Source organism: Phyllostomus hastatus, unplaced genomic scaffold (assembly GCF_019186645.2).
Source record: "Phyllostomus hastatus isolate PE091 unplaced genomic scaffold, TTU_PhHast_1.1 phas_contig_41, whole genome shotgun sequence".
NCBI classification, from domain to species: Eukaryota; Metazoa; Chordata; class Mammalia; order Chiroptera; family Phyllostomidae; genus Phyllostomus; species Phyllostomus hastatus.
The window spans coordinates 7,416,896-7,442,682 of NW_025333876.1; the positions used below are offsets into that span (position 1 = coordinate 7,416,896).

The window sequence follows — 25,787 nt, forward strand, 5'->3', positions numbered from 1 at the left end:
CATAATGAATAGTAGCTAAGACCTACCCAGCAATAGCTAGTGACTCTTGAACCTCTGGAGGGAAGGCAAATTAGCTTTAGCAACACTGTTACTTCAGTAGCTAGATATTCCGATTTTTGTCAACAGAGCTAGAAATTCAAATATTTATATGGCACCTACTGGTTTTTAAGAAAATGTTGATTAAGTAATTCAAAATTTTAAAAACTTTCTGTAGGCCAGATACATGGTACTTGTTACCAGGATTTGGCCCAGACTCTGGAAACTACAACCTCTGACATAGAGATATGCTTTTAAATTTCCAGTTAATGTATCAGAAAGGACAGCTTAGATGTTAAATAATGGAATCTGAATTTCAAAACTAAGTAGATGAAATCTGACAGGAATAAATGTAAACCTCTATATTTTGGTGAAAAAAATGATTTAAGTGTATAAAAAGGTATGGTTTCCTAATAAGCTCCAGTGAAGAAAAGCAGGTGTCCCTCCTATGGAACCCCTTCTAAGTGGAAAGCCTGTGTAAGGACATCACAGCTTGTCCTGCCCTCTAGCTCAGTGCTGGGTTTTTGGCTGTAAACTCTGTTTTGTTTCAACGGGCGATATCTCCCCTTAGAGGAGATAGGGCATGATTATTCTGATAGAGTCCACAAATGAATAGAGATTGATGTACTCGGATGCTTTTCTATACTACCATTATTCAGTAAAACTGAAAGTTGAATGGAGTTACATACAGCTCACAGCACTGGGTTTTTAAGTAATATTTACAAGCTTAATGCAAGTTCAGTGAAAACTGCTTCAGAAATTCAACCTGACTCACCTCCACAAAATACAAATTCAAACTTGCAATGCTAACCAAATGTAATGATCAGAATCACATTTATAGTTTTAGTGAGATCTGCTCGGAATACACCTGAAGTAATTCTTCCAACTTAAACCAGAAAACATTTAGAGAAGGCAAGCAGGAAAACATAGAAATCATGTTATTTTAGGATTATTTGAAAAAACTGTAATAGCCTGGAAGAAAAAAGAAGTCTTAGTGGAATGCAATATCCACCTTTCCATATCTGATGGTTAACAGAGTCAAGAGGTTTATTCTGAGGTAAAATGAGGATGTGTGGAAGATATGAGGAGACAAACTTCAGTGTAGTGTAAGGAGATACTAGCAAGTTCCCTTGAGGAATAGTCTCCGTAGTACTGGAAGTCTTCAAGCAGGTCTTCAATGTTCATTTATTAGGACTAGTATAAGGAAATTACTGTCATGATGCCTCCATGGTCTTTGGATTCCAACTCTAAGATTCTATAATTCTTGTTACAAAGACACTATGATGTTATTGCTATGGATTTATCACTGAAGGAAGGTCTCCCAGAATCAAGAATTTGTTACTTTATTTTTCAAAAATAAGTCTGAGGGTAATATATTCCCATGCTAAGTGCTCCTGTGACTCCTTTCTAGCCTGGGAAAACCATAAAATGCAGGTCAGCACTGAGATCTATGAAGAACTATATTGAGTTTTACCAAACCAACATTTTCCTCTTAAATGATCTACTCAAAACAGTATTTTTCTATACACTTTTAAGCTATATCTTATTTAAGCTATATCTTATTTACAGGTTTTTCTTAATAGCTGAATAGTATTGAATATTTTCTTTAAAATCTGGTGAATTTGCCTCTAAAAAGTTATTATGGTAATTTTCAAACATATTCAAAAGCAGAATGAATAAAATAAATCTGATGTATCTATCACTCAGCTTCACCAGTTACAAATACATGATCAATTTTATTTCATTTAGACTCCCACATACTCCCATCCATGATTATTTTAATGAAGTCCCAGATATAACATTTTATTTGAAAAGATTTTAATTTGTATTTCCAAAATACAAAGCCTTTAAGAAACATAACTACAGTATTATCACATCTAAAAGGTTTAATAATTCTTTAATATCAACCATTCAGATGATACTCATTTTTTCCTGATGTTTCAAACCAGTCCTAATTGGTAGAGTAAACAAAGACCACACATCATGAATGGTTGATGTGTATCTTGAGTGCCCCTTTCCATCTCTTTCTCTTGTAACTTTCTGTTGAAGAAACCCAGTCATTTGTTCTACAGTTTCTATGGTCTGTATTTAGCTGATTACATTGCCATAGTGTTTAACACATTCCTTGTATTTCCTCTGAATTCACAGTGAGATCTAGAGTCTTGATCAAATTCTGGCTTGCATTTTCTTTTTGCAGTAACATTGTTTACAGGCACTTCCAACATGAGGTACACAATGTCTGATTCTCTTTTTGTGATATTAGCAGAACTGGTAACTCTCACCTAGATTCCCTCCTTTGTTTACTATGGTTAAAAAATGGTGCCATTTTAATGCTATCATTCTTCCTTGGTGAGAATACTTATAAAAAAACAACTTTATAAGCTGAAATATAATTGTAAAGGAAAAACAAGACAAAAAGCTCTTTCCCCTTATCTACCAGTTTTGAGGATAAAGAGGTGGTTCCCTAAAATCCTCTAAAGGTAAACAATGAGTTGTTTTTTTTAAATCACTTTATAAACTTAGGGATTTAAACACATCAAATACTTTTATACAATTATTCTACTGATACTCACATTGTCTTATCTTTAGTCAGGAATTTTACTCAGGTTGGCTAAATCCCTTTGTTATAATCTCCGTAATTCTTTATTTTTAAGATTTTATTTATTTATTTTCAGAGAAAGGGGAAGGGAAGGAGGGAGAGAGGGAGAGAAACATCAATTGGTTGCCTCTTATATGCCCCCAACTGGGGACCTGGCCTGCAAGCCAGGCATGTGCCCTAACTGGGAATCGAACCTTTTGGTTTGCAGTCCGGTGCTCAATCCACTGAGCCACACCAGCCAGGGTATCCATAATTCTTTACAGCTTTCTTGCTTTTTCTATTGTGCATTTCCTATCCCAGACCTAGAACCAGACATTTTTCCAAAGAGCAGGAATTTCTGTTAATGGGAAATGGCATTTGGAGGCCACAACCTGCTTCCAGCAAAGCTCATTGTGACTGGGGCCTTCATGTTACAAGGCTGAAAAATATGCATTTTTTTCTTACAATTATACCACCTCAAGAGTTTCTATTGACACTTCTAATTCAAAATCAGGAGTACAAGGTAAATTAGCTGTACTTTTACACCTCTGTCATCTGTCTACCACACCAGTTCTTACAATAAGTACATAATTCCTATTTTGACTTACCCCACAATACACACAAGAGTAGTTTCTGTAACACTACAACCCACTGTAGTGAAAGTAATGAAAACAACTGATGGAGGCAGTGGGGAGAGTTACTTTTTTGTCCTTACAATATATTCCAGTAAGAATGTATTAAGTCTACTTAATGTGTTTTAAGTCTTTTGGAGAAGTTCCTCTCTGAAAGGCTATGCCACCACTATGTAGACAAAGTGAATTTAATTTTCTTTACAATTTTACTGATTTGTTTACATAAAATATTAACATAAATCCAATATTAAATCAGTGTATTGTTAGTAACCTCTTCTCACTTTCCCCTAACATCTTATTTGAAGCACTTACTCCTAGTGAATACCAATTAGACAAACAGCAAGTTTATTCAAGTTTTCATATATATTTTCCTTTCCTTCCCCATATTTGAAGTTGTGCTATATCTACTTTGCATGCTATACTATTTCCTTAATCACAGTTCTGAGGTAAAATAAATGTTAATGTTCATCACCAGTCCTTATTTCAAAATCTCTTATGTCTTGTTATCTAAAGCTTGTTCTCTTACAGATTCCTCAGGAACAATACTTCCTGAGTGGTCATGTAAGTTTGTCTGTGGTCTTCATCCTGAAGGTCAGTTTGGCTGGACATAAACTCATGGCTTGCCAGTTTTTGTTTGTTTGTTTGTTTGTTTTTATTTAAAAAAATGTTACTGCATTATGTTATGGTATACAGTGGTGATGATGGTGTGATTTTATTCCTCTCAAAAGCCAACAGTTTTACTAGATAATCCCTCCATGTCCTGATTTTCCAAGCTATATGGTGTATTCTTTCATTATATAGTTTTAAATAATCTTTTATTTTAGAAACACTTTTGGGTTTTTAGTATTTGGTTCTATTTTAGTTTTCTTCTTTGAAATTCCTGGTACAGGTATGTTGAGTCTTTTTATTTTTTTTGGTCTCTTTTAGATATCTTTTGTCTTCTTTTGAATCCTTTGATTTTTTTTTAAATTAAAGAATGTCCTTATCTTGTATTTCTATTAAGACATTATTGTGTATTTGCTTTTGTGTTTTTCTAGTTTAGTGTACACTTCTGTAAGATTCTCTGTTATTTCTAATTCTTTCTTGAGTGTTATCTCTTTTTTCAAAGCTTCCTTTTTCTGTAATAAATCTTATTTGTGAGTTTTTCTAATTGTTTTATACTGCTCTCCACAATGTCTATAACTTTCAAATTTTTTTTGTTTGTTTTGCAATACTGGATTACTGTTTATTGTGAGTATGCTTTTCTGGTGGATTTACACTGCCTCTAGAGATAGTATTTGGCTCCTTATTCTTTCTCATAATAATTTGCATGGAATTCAACCATAACCTTTGCTTTTGCTCATATTTTAAACGAAATAAAATTTCCTGTGCTTTTAGGAGAAAGGGGTAGATCATACTGCTTTTCTAGTTTCATAGTTCTCTTATGTTGTTTTCTCAAAGTGACAGAAAATGGGGCCTCACACTTGATATTCTGTCTTTTCTTTGCCCCACTGAATGTCTTGTTCAAATCAGGCTCTTTTCCCAGCAGCCTCTCCTCAGTGTGGAGTCCTGGGTAAGAACTGAGATAGCTGAGAGGTTCCATGGCATTGGCGCATTATAAACAGGTCTCTGGCATCTAACTACAAAGTCACTCCCTTCTCAGTTCAGGTTGCTGGCCTGCATGCTCCAGTGAAACGCTGTGCCAATTCCTTTTGAGCTGTGTCAGCAGCTCAAACAGCTTTTTCTCCACATGCCTCTCACACAACTGCTGACATCATACAGGTTGATTTCTGTGTGCCACATCTGCTTGTATTTGCCTACTTTTGTTGTAGATGTTGATTGTGTAGTTTTAAAATTTTGCTATCACAGTTCTCTGTGTTTTTGGTAGGATTCTGGCAGACTCAAAAACCATGCCATGCCACTTTCCTAGAATTCTCTCTAACACAGTCGTTTTGGTAATTTACACATTTTTAGCTTTCCATACAATCCTATGCTTGTGAAATACATTTTATTTCTACATGCCTCTGTTCCTCAAGTTGTTTTTTGTATTTAACATTTTGAATTTTATGTAGATACCTGTCATATTTACCTACTTCTATTTCCTTAATACCACAAAAATTCATGTGCTCCAAATTTTTATCTTTCTCCTTAAAACCTTAAAATTAACTAGATTTTATGAAAATTTCAGAAAACATTAGCAAAATAGAAACTGATAAGAACCCATCCCAAAAGAAAAATATTTAAAATCACATTCAATAATGAGAAAATTTACTCAGATAAAAACTACCTTATATCAACAAGAGAGCACTCCAAAGATAATCTTCCCATTGTCTTTAGGTTTTCTTGAAGTTCTCGTAAACAGTTAACATTCACTACTAGTTCAACACCCACATCATATAGCAAGACCTAAGAAAACAATAACTTTAATTCAATGAAAAGAAAACGCTTCAAAATTTTTTTTTCAAATGAAAAGCTTAATAAAAATTAGATTAAATAAATCCAGGATAAAAATATGAAATACATTCACTTTCATGACTATATTTTTAACTCTGCATTTACCTCTACCAATGTTTCTGTAACCATCCTGATGATCTGGCCTCTTCGCCACAGATTGTTATCTGGAATCTTAACAGCACAGTGCATATCATTTTCCCATTTAATAGGTTCCCATTTTGAATTTTCATAAGCAGCTACCATCTGTTCTTCTAAACTATGTAAAGAAAAAATATTTTAACTTTCTGAAACTTTTCTTATGACATAAAATCCTCTGACCACATGTCTTCTACTGTCCTCCCTTACTCACTCTATTCCAGCCCAACTGAATGCCTTGTTCTTCCTTGACTACCCAGCCTACTTCCATTGTAGGGTCTTTAAACTAGCTCTTCCCTTTATCCCCCAGATATTCTCATGGCTCATGCCCTCTCCTCCTTCAGGATCCATTTCAAATGTTACTGTCTCTGTGAGGTCTTCCTTGATTATCCTAAAATTGTCCTCCTACCCACCTGCTTTATTTTTCTCTTCTTATCAGCATCTGCTATACTAAATACTTTATTTGTTCATTGTTTTGTCCTCCACTAGAATTTAACCTCCAAGACAGCAAAGACTTGTCCATGTTTTTACCTACTGTAACCTAAGATCTAAAACACTGGCTATCAAATAACAGATGCTCAATAAGCATCTGTGGAATGAACAAATCCTAATAAAGTGAAAATAACTGGTAAAGATACTATTTGTATACTTAAAAGTAGACTACTTAGCTGAAATAATGTTGCTACTTTTAAAATTCTACATTTATGATGTTCTTTGAAACAAAATATTAAAAAATAAAACCATATGCAATGTTTTCTTTTTTACTTTATTATTGTTCAATTACAGTTGTCTGCATTTTCTCCCCACCCCTGCCACCCACCCCAATTATATGTTTTCTTTATATCTAATACCTATTAAGTAAGTTTTCTGTTAATAACCACTGAACATAAATCTTCTCAGGAGATATTACATTACAGATATGCACAGGCAGTTCCTTATCATAAAGTGACTGAAGATTCTCATTAGGTAGAGATTTTGCAGACACAGAATTTAAGCTGTTTACTTCCTTTGAAATAATTTCTTCTGGAGAAGGATCCCACACTTCAGTATACTTTTTGGAATTATCTTTGATAGTGTATCTGAAAAATAACAAAACCCATTAGTGAAAAGATTACTTTGAAAAATATGTTTGCATTTCCTTATAGATCTAGAGATAAATGAGTTTTAACTATGACTCACTATTTCCCAGTTTTGATATGATAGCAATTTCAGTCTTTTTTAAAAAAGAGTTCTTAAATACCACCAAAGTAAGCACAAGAAGAAAAACCTAAAAGACAACCTTTATATCTTAAAAACAATTTAAAATACCAACTTTGCTGCTGATTTCATCATTTCCCATTGCTTTTATACAAACAAAGGAGAAGCATTATTCAGTTTTTTTGATAACTTGAATATTTCTCTATGACTAAAAAGTTATCAGTGTATGGTGATGAGAATACAAGTGGGAAACAATAGCTATTAAAAGGTGTTAAGGAGCAAAATTATTATAAAAAAGTTTAGAATGTTTATTAAATCAGATTAGTTCAGAGTCTAACTACAGCTAATTAGATACCATTTTCTATTTTTATAAAGGAAAAAACTTAATTTTTTTCATCATAAATTTGAGATTTAACTACCCAAAGTGAATAATTTTTGCTGCTAAATTTAGACTGTTTTCTGTCCTCTTGACATGAACTCTGAGAACTAGCTGACAGCTTAACTCAAAGAAATACAAGGTTCTATGGCCAAGAAAGAACTGTGCCTCTAACTTTTGGCTACAACTAGATTAATAAAACAATTTAATTATTTGACTTATATGTCCATGTAACAATATTAATATTGATGAGTAACTGAGGGCACGTTCACAGCTTGACACATAAATGTTATCTTCTACTGTGTATTAACTGTACTTTATGACCAGATGGACAATTAAAAAAAATATTAGCTTTACTGAGATAAAACCGATATACGAAATTTGAAGATATTTAAAATGTACATGCATAGCCCTGGCTAGGTAGCTCAGTTAGTTAGAGCAATGTCCCAATACATTGACATTGCAGGTTGGATCTCATGGTCAGGGCACATACAAGAATCAACCAATGGCCCTGGCTGGTGTGGCTCAGTTGGTTGGAGTATCAATCTGTGGACCAAAAGGTTGCAGTTCAGTCACCAATCAGGGCACAAATGGGAGGCAACTGATTGATGTTTCTCTCTCACACTGATGTTTCTCTCCCTCCATTCCCCTCTCTAAAATGGGCACGTCCTCAGGTGAGGATTTAAAAAAATCAATCAATAAATGCATAAATAAATGTAACAACAAATTGATGTTTCTCTCTCTCCCCCCTCCCCTTCCTCCCCCTCTAAAATATCAGTAAATTAAAAAAAATTCAGAAATCAATGTACATGCATGTTTATAAAAGTCCGTAACTGTGTACCTTAAAAAGGGTGAATTTTTATTGCATATGTTATATCTCAATAACTTTGACTTAAAAAAAACTCAATCTAATCTATTTTAGTGTTTCCTCTCACCTCTTTCTCTCCTTCACTTAGGACCTATACTGGATACAGGACAGGCCCTCTCTATTCTGCTACTAGCTCTTCCAGTATTAGGGTAGGGACGGAAACAAGACCAGATGCTGAGCACATGATTGCAAGACTCTGCTGGTGTCACTGCTTCTCTGGTTTACTCTGACAGACAATATTTGCTTTCTTGAGGGCTATATGTGGCAGTTCTTCAGAAGATCCCTCAAGGACTACCCCACTGCACAAGTCCCTATCATGGAAGAATTGCTTTGTCTTGAGTTCAAACCCTCCCAACCTTTCCTCACCACTACCCTTCCTTTTTGCTTTTGGGTGGTCTCAACCTCTGGCCGGTACTGGGTATTACTGCAATGGCTCAAGCCTGGTTCTCTTTTAAGTTATCCACTTGAACCCAGGAAAAATGTACATTTCTCCAAATGGGAATATAGGGTACTCTACCAGTACACTTATTCTGTACCCTGCCATTTCTCTAATTATCTTCTCACACAGGTATAAGAGAATGCCTAAGCAGATATTCTATCTAGAAATAAAATGTCAGTATTTTTTCTAACATGCATCCTCAATCTTCAGGAACCTTTCTCATCATTTCAGGATTCCTTAGGGATAGAGTGTAAAGCCACTGTAGTCCCCATTAGACTAATGACTTCAATTATTGTTCCTGACCCATCAACAGAAAAAAACGCCCACCTATGACCCAAGTAGATATCCAAAGGGGAATGCTGTGTCAATTTCCCTTCCTGTGAATAAAGTATTACATATGAACTAAAAATAAACATTCACAGGTCTACTTACCCTACTTCATGAGATGCTAGGCCCTCTTTGACCAGCAGGTCATTAATACTAGTAGGAGTCATTCCAGGAGCACCAAGAGAGTCGAAAAGCTCAACTAAGAGCACATTATCTTCCAGAATTTCTGTAAAACCATTAAGACTAGTTTGGAGAAAGAAAGAAATATGTTCCAAATACACTAAATTGAAGCAATTAAAGAGACTGGAAACAATTTTTTTCATTTAGTGTATATAAGGTTTCTTGCAAATAATGTTAAATTCTCTCAATGGCTAAGAATAGTATTTTGCAGACACAAGAAATGCCAATGTTACCAACAGCATACACAAATTAATAAAATGTTCATTTTAGGTTATTTTGTGTTGTTCTATAATGAACCAAAAGCAGTTTAAAGCTTTTAGATTCAGAAAAATATAAATTAATGTATATTCATTGAAAAATTGTTTTGTGTTTACACTGCCTTATTGTATTCAACTAAGTTACAGAGGACAAAAAAAAAAAGAATAAAAGTCAGTTTAGGTCAGTGATTATTTGTGAACATTTATGGTTTTAAAAGAACAATCTGACAGTAACCAGAGATGAGGTGGGAGGAAATAATGGAGAGGAAGGGTTTTCAGGAACAAGTATAGAGAACTCATGGACAAAACCAAGGAATCAGGGGAGGGAGGTGGAGAAGGCTGGGGTCGGAGGAGCACAGGGAGGGTTAATGCAGACAACTGTACTTGGACAATAAAACAATTAAAAAAATAAGATCAATATTACAAACATAAAACTGTAACCACTCTTGTAAGCTGTATTACATTTTGCAGTTTTTTAGAGTATACTAAGAATGTGTTTGATTTACTGCAAGTGAATTGGTTAAAACCTTATTTTTCTTGAGTTTTTACAAAATTAAAAGGATTTAAAATTGTGATTTTTATCTTATTACTAAAATTTCATTTGGAGAGGAGAAACTTTTACCTTTCCTCTAAAAAGTTGAAATGAGGGGCCTTGCCCATAGGAGTTACTACCAGAAATAAATGTTTACAACCTGCCCCCACAAAAAGAATGGCACAAAGTTTAAAACAACAAAATCCTCAATCTAGAACCCTTAATAAACTGGAGTTTCTCCTCATCACTTAACTGGATTTTGCAACAAACCAACTAAATTTCTTTTAGAAAACAAACTAGTTGATTTTATTAGATCTTTTTCTTTAACTAAAAGTTAGCTAAAGGTTAAGTTTACATACCATGTGACTATTTATTTATTTATGTTACACAACACAGAGAATCTGTTCAATGAGTACCTGAATAAATGACAGGCATTTTTTTAGGCAACACATATTTCTATGCATGAAGACCAGTTTATGCATAAACCTATAAATTAGTAGCTAGTACCTGCCAGTCAGAATGCAGACTCCAAATAAAAAGATAAACTGTTACTGGCAGTAACATGCTATATTACCTAGTCATAAGAATACATACTATAAAACATTTATCAAGAACTTAAAAATCATTCCTAACCACTTTTCAATGGACCAGCTATATTATTTAGAAATGAAAAGCTGAGGGCCTCAGTAAAGTTTGATTTCCTCACTTTCTCTTATGCTCCCTTTGATTCTCTGATTTTCTACTTCCCATACATGGAGTTCCTTATTCCAACAGGGCCAGCTTTCCCTGTGTTCTGTGCCTTCAGGACCTCCCTGCTCTGCTCCTAATTAAAATGTAAATGTCCCTTGCTTTATAAGGTAACAATGCATATTAAGAGGAGGCTCTAATTCTCATCTGTGGTAGTCTTGAACTCTCAAATCTCATCATCGTGCAAGTTAGTGGGGAAAGATATTTAGGTTGAGCAGGGCCTTCTGGCACTCCTTTAATCAAATGGTCTAGGGTTACTAACTATAGTACAGTTTTTGTGTTTGAATGCTGTTGGTATAACAAATAATTAAGTGGAGAAAGAAAAAGGGGGAGTCGAGAAAAAAACCCAGGGGGTCAGTTCTTCATGGGTTGTCCACTGGAGGGAACATTCATGTGAGAAGCTAAAAATCAACAAAATAAATACCTGAAGGATAGCTGAGAAGCAGAATTATCTACATTAAGGTAAGCTCAAAAACAGTGGAAGTTACTCAAGGACTAAGAATCCTTAACTTACTGCTCATATCAGAGAAGGCAGATATAAAACTTCTATACACTAAGAATGCAATTTCTATAATCATATTCCTCTTCGATAGAACTATTTTTTAGTTTATTTTTTATTTTCTCCATTACCATTTATCCCTATTATATCCTCTTCCACCTCCACCCAACCCAAACCCCCCCACAATCACCACACTTGTCTTCTTTAATTTTTGCTCCATGACTCCACCCCTAAACCCTGCCCCAACCCCAGAGCTGCCAGCCTACTTTCTATGAGTCTGTCTCTATTTTGCTTGTAAATTCAGCGTGTTCCTTAGATTCCCCATATGAGTGAAATCACATGATGTTTGTCCTTCTCTGACTGGCTTATTTCACTTGGCATAGTTCTCCAGGTCCATCCATGCTGTCACAAAGAGTAAACTTTTCTCTTTTTTTAAAGGCCAAGTAGTATTCCATTGCGTAGGTGTACCATAGCTATTTTATCCACACTACTGATGAACACCTGGGCTGCTTCTAAATCTTGGCTATGTATATAACACTGTACCGGACATAATGGTGCCTATATTCTTTTGAATTAGTGTTTTGGGTTTCTTCAGATAAACTCCCAGAATTGGAATCGATGGGTCATAAGGCAGTTCCACTTTTAATTTTTTGTAGTTACTGAATACTGCTTTCCACAGTGGCTGCACAAATCTGCATTCCCACCATGAGTGCAAAAAGGTTCCCCTTCCTCCACATCCTCCTCATCAGCACATGTTGTTTGTTGGTTTATTGATGATAGACATTCTGACAGATGTGAGGTGATATTTCACTGTAGTTTTAATTTTCATTTTTCTGATCAGTGACATCGAGCAACTTTTTCATATGTCTACTGGCCATCTGGATGTCCTCTTGGAGAAGTGTCTATTCAGGTCCCTTGCCCATTTTTTAATTGGATTTATTTTTTGGTGTTCAATTTTATAAGTTCTTTAAATTTTGGATATTAACCCTTTATCAGATGTATTGGTGAATATATTCTCCTATTCAGTGGGTTGTCTTTTCATTTTGTTAATGACTTCCCTTGCTGTGAAAAAATGTTTTAGTTTGGTGTAGTCCCATTAGTTTACTTTTTCTTTTGCATCTTTCACCTGGTAAGATTTATCAGAAAAAATACTGCTATGAGCGACGTCCAGGATTTTACCACCTATGTTTTCTTCTAAGATTTTTATGGTTTTTATTCTAACATTTAACTCTTCAATCAATTTAATTTACCCTTGTGTGTGGCATATAAGACAGTGGTCTAGTTTCATTTTTCTGCACACATCTAATTTTCCCAACACTATTTATTGAATAAAGTATCTTTAGCTCACTGTGTTTTTGCTTCCTCTGTCAAACATTAACTGACTATAAACTGTTTTATTTCTGGGTTGTTTTGTTCCATTGATTTATGTGTCTGTCTTTATGCTGATACTGTGCTGTTTTGATTAAAATGGTCATGTATAGTTTGATATTAGATAGTGTGACTCGTCCAACTACCTTCTTCTTTCGAAGATTGCTGTGGCTAGTCAGGTTTTATTTTGTGGCTCCATATTAATTTTTGGAATATTTATTCAAGTTCTGGAAAACACACTATTGGTATTTAGATAGGAATTGCACTGAATTTATGGATTGCTTTGTGCAGTATGGACATTTTAGTCATGTTAATTCTTCCTATCCAGGAACACAGTATGTGTTTCTACTTATTTGTATCTTCTTCAATTTCTTTCTTGGGCCTTATAATTTTCCAAGCATAGATCTTTTACATTCTTGGTTAAATTTATTCCTAGGTATTTTGTTCTTTTTAAAGCAATTGTGAATGGGACTGTTTTCATTATTTCCCCTTCTGGTAGTTCATTATTGGCATATAAAAGTGCAACAGATTTCTGGATATTAATTTTGTATCCTGATATTTTACTGAGTTCATTTATCAGTCAGTAGTTTCTTGGTGGAATCTTTAGGGTCCTCTACATATGGTATCATGTCATCTGCAACTAATGAAAGTTTTACTTCTTCCTTTCCAATTTGGGGGTCTTTTCTTCTCCTTGTCTGATTGCTTTGGCTTGGACTTCCAGTACTACACTGTATAGAGGTGAAAGCAGACATTCCTGTCTGGTTCCTGATCTTAAGGAGAATGCTCATAGTTTTTGCCCATTGAGCTGGAAGTGGGTTTGTCATATATAGTCTTTATGTTGAGGTATGGTCCCTCTATTCCCATTTTGCTGCGAGTTTTTATCATAAATGGGTATTGGATTTCATCACATGCTTTTTCTGCATCTATTCATATGATCATGATCATCCTTCATTGTGTTTATGTGGTATATCACATTTATTGATTTGTAAATATTGTACTGACCTTGTATCCTCAGAATAAATCCCACTTGATCATGGTGTATGGTCTTTATGATGTATTGCTGTATTCATTTTGTTAATATTCTGTTGAGGATTTTAGCATCTATGTTCATCAGGGATATTGGCCTGTAATTTTCTTTATTTTTAGTGTCTTGATCTGGTTTTGGAATTAGGATAATACTGACCTCTTAAAATGAGCTTAAGAATCTTCCTTCCTCTTCAATTTTTTGAATAATTATATGAGAAGTGTTAGTTCTTTTTGGAATGTTTGATAAAATTCGCCTGTGAAGCCATCCTGTACAGGGCTTTTGTTTGTTGGGGTTTTTTTGTTTGTTTGTTTTTAATTTTTTTGTTAGTGCTTCAATTTCACTAGTTGTAATCTGTCTATGTAGACTCTCTGATTCTCCCTGATTTAGTTTTGGAAGATTGTATATTTCTAGGAATTCATCCATTTCATTTGGGTTGTCCAATTTGTTGGCACATAGTTGTTTGTAATATTTTCTTACAATTCTTTGTATTTCTTGTCATTTGTTACTTCTCTTGTTCCAATTTTATTTAATGGGGACAACTCATTTCTTCTTGATCACTCTGGTTAAAGTTTTGTCAAACTTATTATCTTTTCTAAGAACCAGTTCTTGGAATATTTGACCTTTTGTATTGCTTCTTTCAACTATTTCATTTGTTTCTGCACTGATATTATTTCCTTCCTTCTACTCATTTAGGGCTTTGTTTGTTGTTCTTTTTCAAGTTCCTTTACGTGTAAAGTTAGACTTACTTGAACTTTTTTTTTTTTAAGATAGGCCTGTAATGCTATGAATTTTCCTCTTAGGACTGCTTTCCCTGTGCCCCACAAATTTAGGGTTGTGTTCTCATTTTCATTTGTTCAAGGTATATATTGATTTCTTCCCTGATCTCATTGTTAATCCATTCATTGTTTAATGACATATATTTAGCTTCCATGTCCTTGTGTATTTTTCAGTTTTGTACTTGAGATTGATTTCTAGTTTCACAGCATTATGGTCAGAGAGGATATTTGAGTGACTTCAATCTTCTTAAATTTATTGAGAAGTGTTTTGTATCCTAACCTGTGGTCTACCCTAAAAAATGTTCCCTGCGTACTTGAAAAGAATGTTATGTTGCTTTGGGGTGAAGTGCTCTAAAGATATCAATTTAATCCATTTAATGTAGTGTGTCATTTAAGGCCTCCATCTCCTGGTTGATTTTCTGACTAGATCTATCCATTGAAGTAAATGGGGTGAAAAATTCCCTACTATAACAGTATTCTGTCAATCTCTCCCTTTATTCCCATCAAGATTTGCTTTATATTTTTAGCTGTTCCTATGTTGGGTACATAAATATTTTCTAGGGTTATATCCCTTGTTGAATTGTTCCCTTTATTATTATATAGTGTCCTTATTTGTCTCTTAATATATCTTTGGTTTTAAAGTCCACTTCATCTATATAAGTATTGCTACTTTAGCTATTTTCCCATGTGCATGAAATATCTACTTCCATTCTTTTACTTATAGTCTATCTGTATCTGTTGTTCGTAGGTGGGTCTCTTGAAGAGAGTATATATGTGGATCTTGTTTTCTTATCCATTCAGCTACCCTATTTTTTTTTTACTGGAGCATTTAAACCATTTACATTCAAAGTGGTTACTGATATTTATTGCCATTATATTTTTTAATATACCTTCTCCTTTTCCTCCCTCTCAACTCCTTCTCCCTGTCCTCCTTCTTCAAGCAAGCTTTTTAACATTTGCTGCAATACTAGTTTGGTGGCAACAAACTCCTTTAGCTTCTTCTTGTGTGGGAAGCAATTTATTTCTCCTTCAGTTATAAAAGATAGCCTTGCAGGGTAAAGTAGCCTTGGTTGTAGGTCCTTGCTTTTCATCACATTTCAGGCCAGTCCCTTTTGGTCTGAAATATTTCTGTTGAGAAATCCCATGACAGTCTTATGGGAGGAGCTCCCTTACAGGTAACCAACAGCTTTTCTCTTGCAGCTTTTAAGAGTCTTTCCTTGTCTTTAATCTTTTCCATTTTAATTATGATGTGTTTTGGTGTGGGCCACTTTTGAATTCATCTTGAGGTCTCTGTACTTCATGGACTTGTCTTCTTCCTTCAGCAGTTAGGGACATTTTTGGTCAGTATTTCTTCAAATAGGTTCTTGATCCCTTTTCTTGATCCCTTACTGTCATTCTCCTTTGGTGTCCCTACGATGCAGATACTGTTATGCCTCATGTTGTCCCAAATGTCCCTTAAACAGTCCTCATTTTTAAAAATTCTTTTTTTCTTTTTGCTGCTCTGGGTGTTTCCTACCTTGTCTTCCAAATTGTTGATTCAATCCTCTGCTTCATCTAACCTGTTATATTCCTTCCAGTGTATTATTTATTTCAGATATTGGATTACTTATTATGGTTTCTATGTCCTTTTCATGCTGTTGAGAATCCTTGCAATCATTACCTTTAACTTTATATCTGATAAACGGCTTTTCTCCATTTTATTTAGTTCTTCTGGTGAAATCTCTTGTTCTTTCAGTTGGGGACTGTTTCTTTTTCTCCCCATTTTGGCTGCCTCTTTGAGTTTGCTTCTATGTACTAGGCAGATCTGCAATGACTCTGGTGCAGACCTATGTCAGATGCTGCTTGTAACTAACCCTGGGCAACCTACTGGAGCTATCCATAATCCATAGCATGGCTCCCTCTGCCAGGTAGGGTGCATGCTGAATGAACCAAGCTGCACACCAAGGCCAGCTTTTATCAGCACTGGTCCTGGGGCAGGGTCAGTTAAAGTCTCAAAGTTCCCAGAGATCTGCCTCTGCTTTTAGGCTGTTAAGCTTAATTCCTGTAATATTCTCCAACTGTATTCCTTGGCAGGGTTTAAGCTCCACATAGTAAGGCAAGAGGATTCCTGTGGGTGGATCTATCACTCCGCCCCAGGCTGATGCTGCATTGATGGGAGTGCAGTGCCTGAAAATGATGGCTTCTGCATTATGGGTAATGACTGAACACAGAGACCCTGTTGGCTGAGCCTTCAGCTATCACTACAGAGACACCAATTCCAGACTCTCCTCATGCAGCTCTAGTCTGCTCTGCCTTCCCTCTGCTGTAGCCCAGTGTAAATGGCTGAAAATGAATTTTTTTGCATTGGCCCTTTAAGAAGTTGATTGTGTCTCTAGACATCTCTCCCAGATGGACAGAAACACTGCTGTTTTTCACAGCTGGATGTTATGTGGGTGCCTTTACCAGTTCTGTGGCTTTAGGTTGGGGAGCCTGGATTGTAGTTTAAAATTCACACTTCTCAGGGGTAATGCCTCAGGCCCACTGAAGTATCCTTCTGAACCTCAGCTGCCACCCTTGAGAGCCCAGCCACCCCTCTCACATCTCCACACCTATCAGTCCAGATGTGATGGCATGATTCTCTCCAGCTAGTCTTTAGTTGGATATTCTGAATTATTTTTCTATAATTGAGTAGTAATTCCAGTTTGGTCCTAGGAGGGGATTAGTGTAGCTTCCAGGTATTCTGTTGCTGTCTTGGATGACAGAACTATTTGTTATCAGAATAATTTCTTATATCAAAGTGAATAAATTTGGTTTTAATTTGCATTTCTCTTATGATTAGTGATGCTGAGCATCACTCCACCCCTACTGGCCACGTGTGTGTCCTCTTTAGAGAAGTGTCTCTTCAAATCCTTTGCCCATTTTTAAATGGGATTTTTTTGGTGTTGAGCTTTATAAGTTCTTTATAAATTTTGGATATTAACCCCCATCAGATGTATCATCAAATATGTTCTACCATTCAGTGAGTTGTCTTTTAATTTTGTGGATGATTTCCTTTGCTGTAAAAAAAAACAACACTTTAGTTTGATGTAGTCCCATTTATTTATTTTTCTTTTATTTTCCTTGCCTGAGAAGATATATAAAAAATATTGCTATAAGAAATGTCTGAGATTTTACTATGTTTTCTTCTAGGATCTTTATGGTTTTGAGTCTCAAATTTAAGTCTTTAATCCTTTTGAGTTTATTCTTGTGTGTGGTGTAAGATAGTGACCTAGTTCCATTTTTTTTGCTTGTATCTATCTTATTTTCTCAATACCATTTATAGTATAAACTACCTTTATTTAGCCCATTGTATGTTTTTGCTTCCTTTGTCAAATATTAACTATAAAGGTGTGGCTTTATTCCTGGGCCCTTTATTTTGTTACACTGATCTATATGTTTTTATCCAGTACTATGCTATTTTGACTAATATGGCCTTGTAGTATAGTTTGATATTGTGATTCCTCCAGCTACATTCTTTCGCAAGATTGCTGTTGCTTCAGGGTCTTTTGTGGTTTCACATAAAGTTTTGGAATATTTGTTGTACTTCTGTGAAATACATTTTTGATGATCTCGATAGGACTTACATTGAATCTGTAGATTGCTTTGGATAGTATGGACATTTTAATGATGTTAAGTCTTCCTGTCCATGAACATGGTATATGTTTTCACTTATTTGTATCCTCTTCAGTTTCTTTCTTCAGAGTTTTATAATTTTTCAAATACAGGTCTTTTACATTCTTGGTTAAATTTATTCCTAGGCATTTGATTCTTTTTGATGTGATTGTGAATGGGATTGTTTTCATAATTTTCCCTTCTGATAGTTCATTATTGGCATATACAATACAGCTTATTTCTAGATATTAATTTTGTATCCAGATACTTTACTGAATTCGTTTATAATTATAGTAGGTTTTTGGTGGAATCTTCAGGGTCCTCTACATACAGTACCAGGTCATCTGCAAATAACTACAGTTTTACATCTTTCTTTCTGATTTGGATACTTTTTATTTCCTTTTCTTGTCTGGCTGCTGAGTCTAGGACTTCTAGTACTATCTTGAATAAGAGTGGCAATAATGGACATCCCAGTCTTGTTCCAAATCTTAAAGTGAAATCTTGCAGTTTTTGCCCATTGAGTATGAGGTTGGTAGTGGGTATGTAATATATGACCTGTAACATTTTGTTGAGGTATATTCCCTCTATCCCCATTTTGCTGAACATTTTTGTCATGATTGGGTGCTGAATTTTATTAAATGTTTTTTTTGCATCAATTGATATGATCATGTGGTTTTTATCCTTCATTTCAAACCACAATAAGTTATCACTTCACACCTATCAGAATGGCGACCATCAATAAATTAATAAAAAACAAATGTTAGTGAGCACTAGAAAAAGGGAAACCCTTGTGTGCTGCTGGCAGAATGTAGATTGGTCAGTCACTCTGGAAAGCAGTATTCAGTTACTTCAAAAAATTAAAAATATGAGGACTTCTGGCAAGATGGAGGCATAGGTGGATGCACCGTACCTCCACGCACAACCAAGATTAGAACAACAACAATTTAGAGGCAGAATAACACCTAGAACTGACAGAGAATTTATCTGATGGAAGTTGAACTGCCAAGAAGTTGAAGTAGACCCGTTCATCCAGGCCGGTAAGAGGGGCGGAGACAAGCAGCCGGATGTGGGTTGCAGTGCGGAAAGCAGAGAGCAGTGGGCGCATAAGGCAACTGGGAGTGCGTGAGGCAACCGGGGCGCACAGGATAGCAGCAGGTCGACCCTGAGTACGCGAGCAGCAGCTGGAGGACCCAGCGAGGCAGCAATTGTGGACCGGGACAGAACGCGCAGCCCAGGATCCCAGGGAAGGGACTGTGGTCCCAGGAGAGTGGAGCTAACACCATTGTTCCCTCCCACCCCTGCCCCCACATACAACGTCACAATCAGGTGATTGGGGTGCCCAGCCCTGGTGAACACCTAAGGCTCCGCCCCTCACCCTAACAGGAGCGACCAGACCAAAAAAAAAAAAAAAGAAAGAAAGAGAGAGAGAGACATGTCTCAAACAGAAAAACAGATCAATGCCCCAGGGCTTATCCTTTTGAGCAACCAAGACATAGCCAATCTATCAGATGCACAGTTCAAAACACTGGTGATCAGGAAGCTCACAGAATTGGTTGATTTTGGGCGCAAATTACATGAAAAAATGCAGGTTACCATAAAAGAGATGAAGGAAGATGCACAGAGAACCAATAGTGATGGGAAGGAAACTGGGACTCAAAACAATAGAGTGGACCAGAAGGAAGAAAAAAACAACCAAACAGGAAAGAATGAAGAAATAAGAATCCAAAAAAACGAGGAGAAGCTTAGGGACCTCCAGGACATCTTTAAACATTCCAACATCTGAATTATAGGGGTACCAGAAGGGGAAGAGGAAAAGCAACAGATTGACCATGTATTTGAACAAATAATAAAGGAGAACTTCCCCATTCTGGCAAAGGAAATAGATTTCCAGGAAATCCAGGAAGCTCAGAGAGCCCCAAAGAAGTTGGACCCAAGAAGAAACACACCAAGGCACATCATAATGACATTAGCCAAGGTAAAAATGAAGGAGAGAATCCTAGAAGCAGCAAGAGATAAGGGGACAGTAACCTACAAAGGAGTTCCCATCAGACTGTCAGCTGATTTCTCAAAAGAGACCTTACAGGCAAGAAGGGGCTGGAAAGAAATATTCCAAGTCATGAAAGACAAAAACCTATATCCCAGAATACTTTATCCAGCAAAGCTTTCATTTAGAATGGAAGGGCAGATAAAATGCTTCTCAGATAAGGTCAAGTTAAAGGAGTTCATCATTACCAAGCCCTTATTTTATGAAATGTTAAAGGGACTTATCTAAGAAAAGAAGATAAAGAAAAAACATGTATAGTAAAAGGACAGCAAACTCTCAATTATTAACAACCACCCCTAAAGCAAAACCAAAAGAAACTAAGCAAACAACTAGAACAGGAACAGAACCACAGAAATGGAGATCACATGGAGGGTTAGCAACAGGGGAGTGGGAGGAGGAGAGAGGTGGAAAAGGTACAGAGAATAAGTAGCATAGATTGTAGGTTGAAAATAGGGGAAGGGTAAGAATAGTATGGGAAATGTAGAAGCTAAAGAACTTGTAAGTATGACAAATGGACGATGACTAAAGGGGGGGATTATGGGTGGGAGAGGGTATACAGGGTGGAGGGGAGTGAAGAGGGGAGAATGGGACAACTGTAATAGCATAATCAATAAAATATATTTAAAAAATTAAAAATGAAACTGCCTGATGACCCAGTGATTCCACTTCTGGGAATTTATCTGAAGAAACTTGATACAAAAACTTGAAAGAATATGAGGTCTATCCAGAAGGTATCCAGCCATGTAATATGAAAAATAGAGACATTTATTGAAGAAGGTATAGGACACTGTACACAGGACAATGATGCCTCAGTCCCCTTCAAAGTTGGCACCTTGGCTCCTCACACAGTTCTCCCAGTCACTATCAGCTGCCCTGTTGTATTATCCTGAATCTCATTGAAGATCTGAAATCTCTTCCCTTCAAAGGTGATTTTAGTTTTGGGAAAAGCCAGAAATCACAGGGCACCAAGTCTGGGCTGTAGGGGAGTTGAGTCACCTGGGTAATTTGATGTTTCAGCAGGAAACTCTGCTTGACACATGATCCATGAGCAGGAGTATTGTCATGATGAAGCTGTCAATCACCAGTTTTCCACTGCTGTGACTTTCTGAATCATCTTAAGAGTTTTCGTGGAGGAATGTTCAAGCTTAATGCAAAATTTGATGCAGATTCATTGTTCTACTTGCTCATTTTGAATGTGATGGCCACACTGTACACATGCTTACTCAAGGTGTCTACTGACTCCACTGACTAATACAGTGAAGTCATCATTGTTCACACATGTGTGTTCCAGTCCACTCTCCATTGCTGCCAGGTTATGGCAATTTTGTACAAACTATTCACCTTATATTAACAATGGCTGGACTTTTTCCAGACAGACCTTGTATATGCACCTCTATTCATTGCAGCATTATGCACAATAGCCATGATATGGAAGCAGCCCACTGTCCATAAGTAGATGAGTGGATAGAACAACTATGGTACACCTACACCTTGGAATATGACTTGGGTATAAGAAAGCTTTACCCTTTGTGACAGCATTGATGGGCCTGAACATTATGTGAAGTGTTATAAGCCAGTCAGAGAAAGACAATTACCATGTGCTTTCACTCATGTGTGTAATCTATGAACAATCTGAATTAACAAGCAAAACAGAGACAGAGTCATAAGAGAGTAGACTGACAGATTTGGGAACAGGGGTGGGAGGTGGAGGGATCCAGACAAAAAGAAAAATAACTCATAGACACAAAAAAGAGGGTGATGATTGCAGGGTGAGGGAAATGAGGGGCATAAATGCTAATGGAAAACATACAATGAAGAATTAATTAATTAAATTAAAAATGAATAAATGATCATATATGTCATTTTTTCTAGGTTATGTTACTTTGAGCATTTGATCACTAAGCTTCAGTTTCCTTACTGTAAAACAGGTTAATAAATAATCTGTTTCAATGGTTGGGTTCACTTAACAGCAATATAATAGAAGTGAAAAAATGGAAGTAAAAATTACCCTTTAAAATCCCATAAAGACTAAGCAAATATAGTCTTGTTTATCCTGCATAATACTCACTAAAACCAGCACAGTCAATGTCAGTCATAGCTCTGGAACACATCAAAACCTCAGATAAATGACAGATTCCCAATCCCCCTATCCAAATCCCTTGGGCCCAGATATATTTCAAAATTCTACGAATTGAGGTAAATAGCATATTTCATAATATCCCAGCAGATTCTGAGGCAGCATACTACAAATGAGCATTATTATTGTGAAGTAGAATTTATATAGGTCCTCAAATAATGTCTTTTTATTATAATATTGATGAGATGTTGTAGGAACTGAACTCATTTACATCAATTAGCCTATAGTAATATTGGTTTCATTATACATTGTTTTGTTTAAAGTCTCAGAACCTATCGATGATGTTAAGTGAGGACTGATTGTGTGACTATCCATTGTAAAGGAGACAGAGATGATGTGTATATACTCGTATGTATCCTCATGTTCATTTAGATCAGGTTTTGCCATTAAACTGTTGACTTTCACAATTTGTTGGGTTACAAAATCATTGACTAATGTCAGTCTATGTCTCAGACCCAAAGCATTCTGAAACAGAAGTAACTTTTTTCAAAATATGCTGAGAGCCCAATGTTCAATTTACTTAAGTCAAATGAAATTAAAAACAAAAACTATTTACTAGTTATGTCCCACCAGCCTTTACTTTCCTGAAAATTAAATGTTGGTATCTGTGACTACAAAATCAGGGACAGAGTTCTAGCAAGAATGCAAGCAGAATAAGAGAAGCTAATTTCTAACTTTAGGGCTTTCATGAGGCTATGTTAATGGTAACTTGATATTTAATAGTAATTTTTGCCTTGTATGCTGATTTAAGACTCTAAAGCCTAAAGATACAGGGATGTCCAACCTTTTGGTGTCTCTGGGCCACACTGGAGGAAGAGGAGTTATCTTGGGTCACATGTTAAATACACAAACACTAATGAAAACTGATGAGCAAACAAAGGTTTTAAGTAAATCTATGATTTTATGTTAGGCTGCATTCACAGCCATCCTGGGCTGCATGCAGCCTGCACGTTGGACACCCCTGCTAGAAGATACTACTCCATTTTATCTAATTTCAATAGAAGTTATCTGCACTACTCTTACTGATACACACTGAATTTATTATCAGATCTGGTGAATGTTATTCTTATTTAAAATTATGGATGATCACAGAGCAAAAAATAAAAATGAAAATAGCTTACTAATGACTGAACATGTCATAAATTTATCTTGAGTTTTTTCTTCAAATTTTTCTTTAGCTTTTTTCGACCACTGCAATGTCCCTTTACATGGTTCAATATAGGCCAGCTTACATTTAATTGCCTGTGTCAAACAAAATTGCACCATTAAGACAGTGAAATTAATTTCTAGTTATTTTAGAATCTAAGCTTTATGTTAGCTGTGTTCAAACTAAACTTTGTGTTTCAATTTAAAACATATTCAGAAGATAAATATGCAAGATGTCTACAATATTACTTTATAAATTCAAACAACTGGAATCAACAGGGTATTTGGTTAGATGAATTACTGTACACTTAAATTATGGAATAACAAGCATCCATTAAAAGAATTATAGATCCTTATGCTATATTGTTAAATGACAAAAACAGGTTATAGGACTATACTATAGTTTAATCCCATAATTGTTAAAAAAACACAATGGATCTTAGAAGTACATATTTCAAAAAATATTAAATAATTTTGAGTAGTTTCCCTCAATTTGCTTATCTGTATTTTCAAGCTTTTTCCCTATAACTTTCTATCCATTTACCAAATGAAAAATATTGCTCAAAAGCAATTCAGAGGATTCTAGAAGGACAAATGTTTTTCTCTTTCATCTAAACATCTCTTTTTCTCTTGCACGTTATATACACTGAAACATAAATGGGATCACGGTAAAAGTACTTCTTCAATGAGCTTTTTTTCCACATAATCTGTCATACTTTTACCACATTATACATATATTTCAAAATAACATTAAAAATTGCAGACCAGAGTTCTCATAAAGACACAAATATATATACACATATATTTTTCTAAAAGTACTTATTTACTAAGATACACAATGTATTTTTTAAATAACTATAGCAACTTTTTTCTATAGTCCATTTAACAAATTATAGGCAAATATGGCAGTTATCAGAAACTTCCATGTGAAGATGGCTTCTAAAAATGCTTTCATATATGTGCTAAAATTCTAACCCTATAATTCACTGTAAGTAGAATACCTTCTCTGGGGGATTCAGAAACTCATCCTTTATTTTACGCATTTCTTTAAGTGTTATTTTTGCAGTATTGCCAAAGTCCACATATTTAACTTCAACTTCACGATGTCCAGGCAATCCTTCAAAAATTATGAAATTAGAAAAATTTTTTAAATTATGGAAAGAGAAAACTAGCAAAATTTAGAGTGATTCGGACTGAACTAGATTAGAATACTTTTATGCTAAACATACAAACTTAATATTTTTTAAAATGTAAAAAGTATTTCTAATATGTGAACTTCAAAAAAATTCAACCATAATGCACAGTTTTTCAAACTTGGTGAATGAGAAACTAACATGTTATTGAAAGGACAACCAAAATCAGGATAACAAAATAACTATCAAGTGCTTGGGGTTAGGCCTAAGAGTTAAGAATTAGGCTTTTAATTAGACTGACTGGATTAGAAACGTAGCTTAGTTACTGAATGCCATATGACTCTAAGCAAGTTAGTTAATATCACCAAGATACTACCCTGAGCAAGTTCATTTTTTCCTCCAACCTTCACCATTTTATTTGTAAAATGGATACACCAAAAAGAAAATCAAGTCTTGCACAGCTTTTTTTTGGAGGATTCACCAATTTCAAAAATTTTGCAAAACACCAAGCACAAAGTGAGCACTTAAGTATTGACTTTCAACATAGGATCAAACAAGGCAAAATATTTAATAATCAAACTAAAAATGTATTCATATAATGGTAGCTAACTATGAAATTTTAAAAATTATTTTGGGGATATTGTAAAAATGACAAGTAGAGGTAGACCTCTCTCTCTCACACACACACACAGAAATATGTATTTTTAATCCTTACTTGAGAATATGTTTTCATTGATTTTTAGAGAGAGAAAGTGGGAGGAGAGGGAGGCAGAGAGAGTAAGAGAGAAAGAAGCAAATAAGTCATAGAGAAACATTGATCAGTTGCCTCTCATACACACCCTGAAGGGGGATTGAACCAGCAATCTAGATATGTGCCCTGACAAGGAATCAAACCCACAACCTTTTGGTGTATGGGACAATGCTACAGCCAACTGAGCCACTTGGCCAGGGCTAGTTCTGTATTTTAAAGGATACCAAACAAACCTCTGAAAGATAAAAACACAGTGAAGTTTGAATAAAGTCTTCAAAAACTTTTTGAATAAAGTCTAACAAAAACTTTAAACCCCTCCCCCCCAAAACTCAAAGTATACCATTGACTTTAGGTTCTCTCACCACATGTATATAGTGCTAGTAAATTTGTTGCCATCAGTTTCAAATTTAAGGATTTTGTTTGGAAAAGTACAGGCATTCTTTGCTTCTTAATAGAAGTGGAAGCAGGTAGAACACAGGTACTCAAGATGACACTTCAAGATGACAGTCACCATATAGTAGGTGACTGAGAGGACACTT

The 25,787-nt window shown here is 35.4% G+C and overlaps 1 protein-coding gene across 1 annotated transcript in view; it reads right to left on the reverse strand.

Moving 5' to 3' along the window:
* The window catches only part of RNF17 (ring finger protein 17), a 153,780-nt gene that overhangs the window by 36,347 nt on the left and 91,646 nt on the right, over positions 1–25,787 (reverse strand). The window contains exons 19-24 of the mRNA XM_045844774.1: positions 24,366–24,481; positions 23,340–23,460; positions 9,127–9,247; positions 6,666–6,893; positions 5,785–5,935; positions 5,513–5,631 (exon numbers count right to left, since the gene is read on the reverse strand). Of these exons, the coding sequence (XP_045700730.1) occupies positions 5,513–5,631; positions 5,785–5,935; positions 6,666–6,893; positions 9,127–9,247; positions 23,340–23,460; positions 24,366–24,481 (856 nt within the window). The remainder of the gene's footprint in view (positions 1–5,512; positions 5,632–5,784; positions 5,936–6,665; positions 6,894–9,126; positions 9,248–23,339; positions 23,461–24,365; positions 24,482–25,787) is intronic.